General features: G+C 35.3%; 1 protein-coding gene across 1 annotated transcript in view; it reads right to left on the bottom strand.

Annotated features, from left to right (window-relative positions):
* Nucleotides 1-8,169: 8,169 nt before the first annotated feature.
* The window catches only part of LOC140149985 (DCN1-like protein 3), a 43,372-nt gene continuing 40,317 nt past the window's right edge, over nucleotides 8,170-11,224 (bottom strand). Inside the window, 1 exon segment of the mRNA XM_072171990.1 lies at nucleotides 8,170-11,223. Coding sequence (XP_072028091.1) covers nucleotides 10,825-11,223 — 399 coding nt within the window. The 3' untranslated portion in view covers nucleotides 8,170-10,824.

The following is an 11,224-nucleotide window of genomic DNA, read 5'->3' as shown; positions in this document are numbered from 1 at the left end:
AGAATTTCTTTTCTACAAAATGTTAGTTTTCATTCCATAAGAAATATCTTTTCCATAAATTTTAGTTTTCACTGTCAGATATATCCCCCTTTTAATTTGACCCTAACACAGGCACCCCTGTCTGTGTTTGCCTCCAAACGTGGACATTGTGTTTTGCTATCTAACCGAGGACGTGTGTATGATGTTTTCATCGCCTAACCGTGGACTAAAATGGCGGATTTTTTGTGTGTATAATACTGAAACGGAATTTTAGCCATCACCCTGCGGACGGTAGTTTTTACGTGTGGTCCTCGGTTTCAGGCAAATAGCGTTTAAAGCATCTAGCATGCATTTGAGGTCTTTTGCAGCAGTTTGAGACCGAGGACAGTCCTCGGTTGGAAGTAGGTCCACAGTTTAGGGTGAAAAATCTTGTGTGTGTCCTCGTTTGTCGGCAAACACGTACGCATGAAAACTGGTCTTGGTAAAAACACTAAAAACCATGTTTTTTACCATTTTCTGTGAATTTGATTCAAAAATAGGCTGATAAACACTAGTGGAAACAATTACAAAAACTGCTGAAATCAGCTAAAACACTCAATATGTTCATGCCTGCTAACAGATGTGGCAAAAAAAAATGTGTTTATAATTCAAATATGTATATAATTGACACCTCCCACATTTAATGTTATGCATCGCCAGGTATGCAATAGAGTAACACTAAAATGGGTACAGCTTGAATTTACCACAAGATTGAACAGGGCATGTGTTTAATCAAAGTGATATTAAAAGTGACATCCTGTCTGATTAAGATTATAAAGTGGACAAGTGTATTTCAATTTGGACACCAACACACAAATAACAAATTCTCCAGTACTACAAAGTTTCAATAGCTGCATATATAATGCAAAATTCATTTTGCACTTTCATCATCAAGTATGATACATTTTGACTTAAAACCAGCTTTAAACTTAGATAATAAACATCATGTTCATAACTCATATACATAGAATAAGGTTGTCATTTGTCAGATTCATTTTTGCCCGCAAAATTTTCAAAGTTTAAAATGGGCAAGATATAATAATAAATATACATTGAACTCATGAGATCTTAACCAAGTCATACAAACAAACAAAATCATGAAAAACAAGCAATTTTCAGAATTCTTCAAAAACAAACCTTATTGCACCTTTAAAAAAATCCAAAAACAAAGTGTCTCAAAACATAAACAGTTTCTCACGTTTAATTTTCTTCAAGTAATATGATAGTAATAGATAACACAACTTTCCAGCACCTTTGTGAATAAATGGCACAATCATTAAATTGATATGGTGGGTAACTGGGTCCTATAGGAGTGATCATCATTTATAGCCTTGTCTAGGAAACTAAATCAATATGCATTTTATTCTCTCAATGGAGTCGTCGCCAACTTTATGTCAATATTAATGTAATATAGTTATTTTCTTCCCCAAATTCATTTTGTGTGTGGGGGTGTGGGGGTGTAAACAAGTAAAATCTACACATATATAAGGAACTATTTCATACAAGACAAACTTCATTCCATTATTTTTGGTAGTTTTTCAGTCATGAGATTAACTTCCATCGTTTTGTTTACTATTGGTGTAAGCTCTAAATTGCCCTTGCAAACAGGAACTCTTTTTCAAATAAAATGCACATCACTTAAGTGATTAAACATAATAATATTCCAACATTGCTTTTAGAATTAAAGAAAAATAAATAAAATGTTTTAAAAAATGCCACCCATATAATCAGATCTTTTTTTTTTCTTTTCTTTTTTTTTGGTGTCTAGTTTTAACATTTTTTGTCATGTAACACAGGTCTTGAAATGAACAAAATAACTTCTGCATTTCCTAGTTTGTACTGAAACATTTTAGTCAACTGTCATTGATTCCTCTGCTATAAATAAATTACACTCCATAAATATACACATATAACAGCAGGTTGGGGAAATTCATCATCAATATGATTGTCTTCATTCTATCCCAGTAAGATTTCAAAGTTCTCTTATGACAGGCTGTCTTTCTTGTCAACAGGAACCAAAAACCAGCACTACCCCAATGGTGTAGTTTCATACACATTTGTAAAAAACTGATGTTTTGAGAGGTTGATGTCCCACACTTTTCTCTTTCGAAGTGATACCAAAATATAGGTTTGGTCTCAAGAATGGGTTCAAACCATGCGTGGGGGTACTTTTGTGTTGTTCACTTAGTCAAGGACCTCTCAACAATAGACTCTCAAGATATTGATGACATCATATGTGATGCGATCAAGTAAAATGAGTCCGATGTCGATCAAAATCAAAGTTCAGTTTCAATCTTATTATATGAGCCATTCTCAGAGCTTGATTTTGCTGAAAACCCCATCATAATTAGACTTATGGTTCCAGAGATATGGCCATTTTAGTGTTGCTCAGAACAAAAAATTACAAAGGAAGTTGAATAGTATTATTCATTATATCTCAAAATTAATATTCCCGACATCCGACTCATTTTGCGTGGTCGCATCACATATGTTAAAACAGACTGGTATCTGGAGGGGTGGACAACCCCAGTTACACTAAAGAGTCTTATCCCAAATACAACGGATATGGGACCCAATCTTCTTAACCCGACACATGATGGAAGAGGCTTGTGGACCATCAATCTACAAGGACATCAGCAGTGATATGTAACTACTACATGTAGGTACTCTAGATCAGTCAATACATAGGATTTAACCTCTCCCTAGATTAGTCAGTCAATATCAGTGGGCTGAGCTTTCAATACTCTACCGAGTGTCATCTTCAAAGCCATCTGATTATGACTGTCAAGAAACTTGTCTGATCCACTATTTTTACAAGAAATCTCTGTTTTCATGTTGTATCAATGAAACCCAAAGAATCTCTTATGAATATGATGAATTACATTATTTACATAAAATCCAAGTGATATTCACACTCAAGGCCCAGTTATGCTGCAATGCTGCTACCATCAAATACCTTGCACATGCTACAAGCATAACACAGTCAGCAGGTAGTACAAACATTTGCTGCGACTAACTTGACACATACAACCATAATGTTTTTAATTGTTGTACAAAAAAAGCATTCATCTTTATTTTATTTCACTTAATATTAGGGTACTTTCAACTTTAGTTTTAGAGGTAGTATTATTATTTGAGGGGCTCATAATGTATACAAGTACTGCACCACAAAGATTGATATGATTGATAATGACATGGCCTAATGTACAAAAAATTACTAAATGTGATACAAAGTTACAATGGGTTTAAGGACTTATTATTTGGTCAATCTGTAAGTCCAGAGGCCGATTTCACAAAGACTTACAATAGTATTATTGTTCTTCACTTAAATTTAAAGGGACATGGCCCTGTTTTCATGTTCTGTTTTCTATCTTACACCAGGGCCTACCACTAAAACACACTGTTTCCGAATTTTGAGTTGTATTGCTCCAGCAGATTGAGATGAACTCTCATTGAAATTGGTAATTCTGGCAATTAGTAAAATTACAAAAACGTTTGCTTCCAATGATGGGACAGGGAATAAAAATGATCAGGCCGTATCAAAATGATTGACAACCATCACTTTTTATGTTCTTGAAATGCTGCCTGCTTCTTCCAAATGCAACATTAGATTCTCATGGTATGACATACATTAAGTTCTCAAACCTTTTTGTTACCCTTATTCTACAAATAAGGTGGATATTACATTGTATTTTGTTATACACGTAGTTCAGTCGACTCCATAATCAGTGGAAACTGATGGATGGCAATCATTTTGATACAGCTTGTACTTTGCAGGGGTGACCTTTTTTTATAGTTATTTATGGATGAGATACATATCAGATGATGTACTGTCATATACATCACATTACATACATTTATACATGTACATGGTGGCGGTCATAATAAGCAATTACAGCTGCTAACCATGGGAAATTGTTGTCCTTTTTATCCACAAATAATTATTATAACATAAAATGGAAATACAAGGCTAGCATTGTTCCATTTTCAAACTCATTGCTCTACAAGCCATAGATTTTATTTTTTAATAAATACTAGGTTTTCCAAAAATTAAGACAACATTCAAATAGGAAACCTGTGAGGTGTTGGCCTATTGTCTCACACTGTAGTGAAACCTACCAATTCTATTGTTTCATTCACCCATGGACGCATGCAGGATTATTTTATAAGCATTGGTTTCATGGAACATTAATTGTCTTCATTATTCAAAACTCTGAGGTATGTTAGATCCCTGCAATTTACCTCACACTCGTACAAAATTCAACTACATTGTATATTATGTTTAAATTATTTTAATTCATGTTTACATGTCCATATTAACTCTAACTATAAAGTTTCAGCCATAAGAAAAAGGAAATAGTTTATTTAGCATTATGTCAATCTTCACTTGAGCTTTGGGATGACTGAGTGCTTTAAAACAACTTTTCTAATGGACACAACACAAGCTCAGGGGCAACCCTGTACAGCCATACTGATGACCAGCAGCAGTAGACATCTCCGGACACTTATTTTTAGGCACAAGAAGGGTGCAAGACCACTACTTAAATTACATATATTCAAACACAGAGAATGAACAAAAATGAACAAAATGTGTTCTGCAAATGTGCTGACTGTTACATGATGGGCAGTCATGTCAAAGTTCACACACATACACACAGATATACTGGCTAATCAGGTTTTTGACATCATCACATAACACATTTTTGACTGACATACTCCAATCAAGTTTGACAATACAAGGTCTAGACTGCAGTAGATGTACATGTATTGAATGTCTTTGTACAATCAACGTAAGAGAATGTGATTCCCCACAATCAAGCAAAGGTATTATATGTCACTCAAATCAATGTTCAAGTTATATGGCCAAATATTGGTCAAATTATTTTGTTCTTCATTGTTTCATCATCTGAAAGATGATCATATCTCAGTAATTGTAATTCTAACTTCATGATGGAATTTCATCTCATTTTATGTATATTAAATTACATTTTTGCCACATTTCAAGTTTTGGCCCCAACGAGGCAAGATTGGTCATTTGTTAGAAAAAAATTGAATTTTGATTTTAAAAAAATGTCCAGGTGGCAAAATATGTGGCCCATGTGTGCGGCAATCCCCACAGTGATTTGTACAGAGTACCACCCCACCCCCAGGAAATGAAGAATTGAAAATTAATTTGTGTGCAAACCACTCTTTAGCTTGATAATATCACATGTGGTTCTTTATTACGTCAAATGATGCTCAAAAACACAACCATCTGGAACCAACCGTTGTGTATGCATCCTTTTCCTGTTTGTATATCTATAACAATTTACAATCATCAGCATCTGAAACACACGTTTTGGCAGCATGTCATTTAATTTATAGCAAGTATATGTCACAATTACCAATTCAATTGCATATATTCCAGCTGTTTTAAAATTATTTACCTTTGCACCATTTTTTTATCAACAATGGATAACATTCATTGTGGAAATTACTTAGAATTAATATCAACACAAGGTATTTGGTGAAATCCGTCAATAATTTAATGCTAAATGCCAAGCATGAATTGTGTACTGTACTGTTAGGTCCTGAGCTTTGAAGATCAAAAACTTCAAATGAAACTGATGAAAGCCTGAAAGGACTTAGTTTTTCATACATGGATGCAGTACATGAATAAGTGACATCGTTATAATGTCACTTTTATATGACGTAATCAAATGTAGTGAACTTTTACAGCACTTGATATTAGTCAAATACTACCGTACATGTTTAGTAGCCTCGCTTTGAGGCGTCTGGGCTCTGGGATGGTGTTTTATTTTTTCCCCTTTTTTTTCCTTTTTTCTATTTTTATCTATAAATCAAGCAAAAAAAGAAAAGAAAAAGAAAAATGGAAAAAAAACCACCATCCCAGAGCCCAGACGCCTCAAACCGGGGCTACATGGTTAGAGGGGAAATAGGACAAACTATTTTTCCAGAGGTACTGGCTTCTGGTCTATCACCTCCAACCCGAAGCCAGTGCGAGGGCAAAATAGTTTGCCCTATTTCTCCGACATAAACCATGCAGTATTTGTTTATTACACGAACTTTAACTTTGGGGATGAAGTTGTCATCTATAGGGTAAACAATCGCACAGTGAAAAAGGTTGTGTCGTTTGCGATTGACCAATACACAAGTATGATTTACTCATGAACATTATGATGACGTCACAGATTCATGTATCCCATCCATGTATGAAACACTATAGGCAAAATGCCTAATTCTCGATCATGAGAGGATGTACCTTCTGCGTCAGCATGCTTTTCATGGAATAGCACAATTGTGAGACCTACACAGCTGAACCTTAACCTTGCCTAGCGACGACCATATTCCAAAACCGTGATTGGTCAATTCTCAAAATCTGTGTTTACACTGTTACTGTGTGGTCTTTGCGTAGTACGCTCAACACAAATATCTGTGTGTACACAAGTTGGCTCTCATGATCGAGAATTAGATATTTTGCCCTTAGTGATCTTGTCAATTGTGTGATCACTTTAAAAGCAAAGTGAGTTGGATGTTTATAGGATGTTGATTTCTCACTCCCATCAAAATGGATTTGTTCATGAAATACTAACATGTATCAATGTTAACAACTTTAACAGTGTTGCTTGAACAAATTGTACTGCAAAATCAATTCTCCAATTACATCCAACTCATTGTGCTTGATCCATAGAATTCGATTAAGAGAACTTGGACACTGCCAGTTTGTGTGTCACTCAAAATAAACCCCCTAATTGTTTTGCCATGGGCCTGGCAAACTTGTCTTAAGTGTCCATATGCTTATTTGTAATTTGGGTGTAATAATGCATTGTGCCAATGCTGTAAGCTTCATACCCAAACATTTGCTTTTAAAACAAGCATTTGTTTGGTCTCTTGAGTGACAATCCAATACAGCAGATTTCACATAGCGTTACACCTGTGATTATGTCATGTCCAAGTTCTCTCACTCAAATTCTGTGGCTCAATCATTTCACAAATTTATCCCCAATTTTTATGATTGAATCCTATCAAGATGCTGAGTATATACCATTTATAGGTCAACCTCTTATTGTGCAAAAGAACCTCTGTATACCGCACCTCTATCTTTTCTTGACTCAGTTTCATATGACACTTCTGACATCAGCATATGGAAGGATTTCCACATGTTACAGGTGACCATCTTCTTTACAAGTATTATAAAGCATGACATAAATACACCCGATGCTGCTCCTATTATAGGCGGTCCAATTAAGCCTGTATATTCTCCAAGAGTTAAACAATGATGTATTGTTGCAGTAGTCACAGCAGTACACATAATTATTGAAGTCTTCATGTAGCCAGTCATGGTAATATACTTGCATGGTACAGTCCACAGATCTGTTTTATATACATCATACAAGACACACAAGTACATACATGCATATCAAATCCTGTACTAGCAATAATTCTTGGAAAGTACAGAAAATGTGTTTGTAAGTCATCATATGACAAATATATTTAATACACTTTATATCACTCATACATAAATTCTAGACAGTTCATTGGACGATTGCCATTTATCATTTTTACCATCAGTCTCTATGTTTGATAGATATTACTCTGCTTGATAGCCGAGCTGTGCACCGACTCTGAAGACTTGCTGATCTAGTTATGGTTGACCCCAAAATGTGAAGTATGTCACAGTAACACTGGTGTTATGTTGATGAAAATATATATTTTCTTCCTTAAATAGTATTTTTAAGTAAAAGAATTCATGTACAGGTGATATAAAACAAATATTAACCGTCTTAAATTTGGGTAATGGTCAAAATATTGGTAAAACTTAAAGATGTATCATTCCATTCCACTTGCCGTTCTGGCTCGTGGAATGGAACACTCCATCTTTCACCTCGTGATTATATTTTGACCATCACACTCATAGACATTCAATATTTGTATAATAATCTATTTGGCTTCCTCATGGCAGTGACATCAGTACTTTGTAGCAGTTACTTTGCTCATACATAGAGATGCACTGCCTTTGATCGTACATGTAAACATGTATTCCTGCATCCACTGGAGTACGTACTAACACCACTGTCCATTTGGCTTTTGTGAGGCAGTGATGTTAGTACGTACTCCAGTGGATGCAGGAATACATGTTTACATGTACGATCAAAGGTAGTACATCTGTATGTATGAGCAAAGTAACTGCTACAAAGTACTGATGTCACTGCCATGAGGAAGCCAAATAGATTATTATACAAATAGTAAATGTCTATGAGTAGAAGTGCTCAATCCTGAGGAGGAATAAACAGGGCTAAAAATAGGCAAGAAGCAGGAGCTACATGTGAAATAACACTATTAATGCATGATATTGCTTCCAAGGGCAACTTTTATATTGAAATGTACCCTTGGATAGTCTATTGCAAACAACTTCAGCATAGTATGTTTTATATCTCTGTGGCATATCAGGTTTTGGTATAGCTCCTGGTTCTGACACAATTCTATTTTGAGGTCTGTCATCAACCTCATTATACACATACTGTACATTTGGATGGGTCTGAGCACCGGTGATGTACTGACAATCTTTGTAAATCTGTCTATAGTTTCTCATATGTGAATGATACAAGGAGTTCAATGATGCAATGAACAAACCTTTTGGTTGAGAAAAGATGAAACACATGATTTTAATGATTCCATGGAGACTTGCAACACATTGTAAATGCCCAAACCCATTCAACATGCAGTCGACATGAGCAGGGTCTATACAATGGTCTGCAAGACTTAGTAGGTTGAACTGAGCCCTACAGAGATATCATGTCATTTTGCTCTTCCACTTGATCCTGTATGTTCATTGAGTTGAGAGAATATCACACCAGTACACTCAAGGTCCTTAGTTCAAATGTTGGATGGGCACTGGGCAGTGGAATATTTGTTCACTGGCTAATTTGCTGGGTGGACATTTTCTTAAAAGTGATGCTACCAAGCAAAACAGGTTATAGTGGTCTTGGCAAAGTGTAGTCAGTGTGGATTTCTGTGGGTGCAGCATCAAATTTTAATCGTTCATTAAAAGCACTGGCGTATAGTTGCGTATATGTCACATAGATGTGTAACTGCCTCAAAGGGTTGACACCAAAGACTACACTAGGCCAAAAGCACTATAACTGAGGTTGTAACAGTATTTCTTTATATAGACATATCTAAATAGTAAAAAGATCCTGATCATTTTCCCATGCTGCAGAATCACCTTTTAGCAGTGTCAGAGAGATTAGACTTAATTAGAGACTCTGAAGAGCCCTGTGTGTAACAGTATGATAAATCCTGCATCATGCATGAAGACCAAAACAGAGCACCTCTGGCATTTATCAGCAAAAACCAGAATTCAAGGGCCATTAAACTTGAGCAGTAAAATGCAAATGTAGCCCTTCAATCAAATGCGATGCGCTATCAGCACAATGCATTGTACCCAGAACGCAAGCAAGCATGCACTTTAAATCAAAGTTCTGCATGCATGGAAAACATCTAATAGGTACACTATTTTGCCCTCCATAAGTGACACACAAACAGTGGAGTCGGGTCTCTGCTAAGTCTAACCTCTTTGAGCAGAGTACATGTACATGTTTGTCAACATCAAAACAAAAATAAACAAAATAATGTAAATATTAACCTCTTGTCACCTTCTTTTAAATGTCATCCAAGAGGTACACATACCCCTGTTAAAGAGTAAGATGTACAAAGATTAGGAACAGTTTGATTGTCATGAATTCAATTTGTAATAATTTCATTGCTTTATCATTTCAGAATTCAATATTATATTTTGGATTTATCAAGGTTGCCATTTTGTTTCATTACAATTCAGCATGTCTGTAAAAATTGTTCACAAATAACCAACCATACAGAATACACACATTGATACAATTATGAACTTTTTTTTCTTAAACCTAAGTCTCTTTGTCTGTTCAGTACTTTTATCATAAATAGGCATTCACAGATTTCTTTGTGCAAATCTTGTTGGAAAATGTTGACATTTGTACGGTATAAATATTGAAATGCCAACATTTTGACAACATTGGTTTATGCATTCGAAACAAAAATGTCTAACACCCACTCTCCAATTTAAAAAATATATTCTACTCAAATTACTCTCATATAAAAAGTAAACAATGGGAACTAGAGCAAGATGGTTTATAACTCCGGAATTGATCTTATCAAAAGTACAAATTTGCTCATTTTTGTTTCCACAAAACTGAAATGCCCATAAATATATACTGTAAAAACTTGATAGTTAGCATATGTGCTTACTATCAAGTGCTTTTGAAAATATGAAATTGTACCAAAGTCTGGCGCTTTACCAACTGAGCTTATGGGGTTGAGACACAAATTTGCAGTATTACATAACTATGTGTATCAATGATTTGCTCAGAACCCTTTACATTTTTGTGGATGGGGCATTTCATGTTTGCATGTTTTAAAAGCGCTCGATGGTAAGCACATATCCTAACTATCAATTTTTATGGTAGGTCTTTTCAGACAAGTAGGAAATGGTGTTGGCAAAATTATTTTGCTGAATGACCCATTTTGCTAAGATTGAACTCAAGCTTGCAAGTAGAGGATATCCTGAATCTATAATGTGTCCCATCTGGAAATATATAAACAATACTATTCACTATTGATAGTCAAGTCCGGTTATGACAAGGCAGTTATAAAATGATCATAACATCATTATTCATAAAACCTTTGCACAAAGAAATCTGAAATGATACAACATATATATATCAATATATATATATTATATTCTAACATATCTAACTACAATTGACTTGAATCTCAAACCAATGTGGGTTCAGATTCTAAGTGATCTCCAGCTCCAAGCTTCTGATCAACTTCTTCTTGTTGTTTAAGCTTCTCCCTTTCGTAATCCACAAAATCGTCAAAAAGACTTGGCCAAGCCTCGTTGTCATCGTAATTATCTAGATCGTCACCTATGACCTCTGTAAAATTGAGAAACATCTGCCATGTGTCCCGGGATATACCCCGAGTCTGTTCGGCAATCAGGAAATCGCACCATCGCTCCAAGAGCGGAGGCTGGTTATTTTCAAAAACTAATCTCCACAAAGGTATTATGATATCACACGGTAGAGTCCTCTGGCCACCTTCTGAATCTAAACCAAAGTTAAAGGTAAAGCGATATAGATCTTTGAATTTGGTTTCAATTTCTACTTCCTGG

Source organism: Amphiura filiformis, chromosome 1 (genome assembly GCF_039555335.1).
Source record: "Amphiura filiformis chromosome 1, Afil_fr2py, whole genome shotgun sequence".
In the NCBI taxonomy this organism is placed as follows: Eukaryota; Metazoa; Echinodermata; class Ophiuroidea; order Amphilepidida; family Amphiuridae; genus Amphiura; species Amphiura filiformis.
This window is presented reverse-complemented; position numbering and strand designations above follow the sequence as displayed.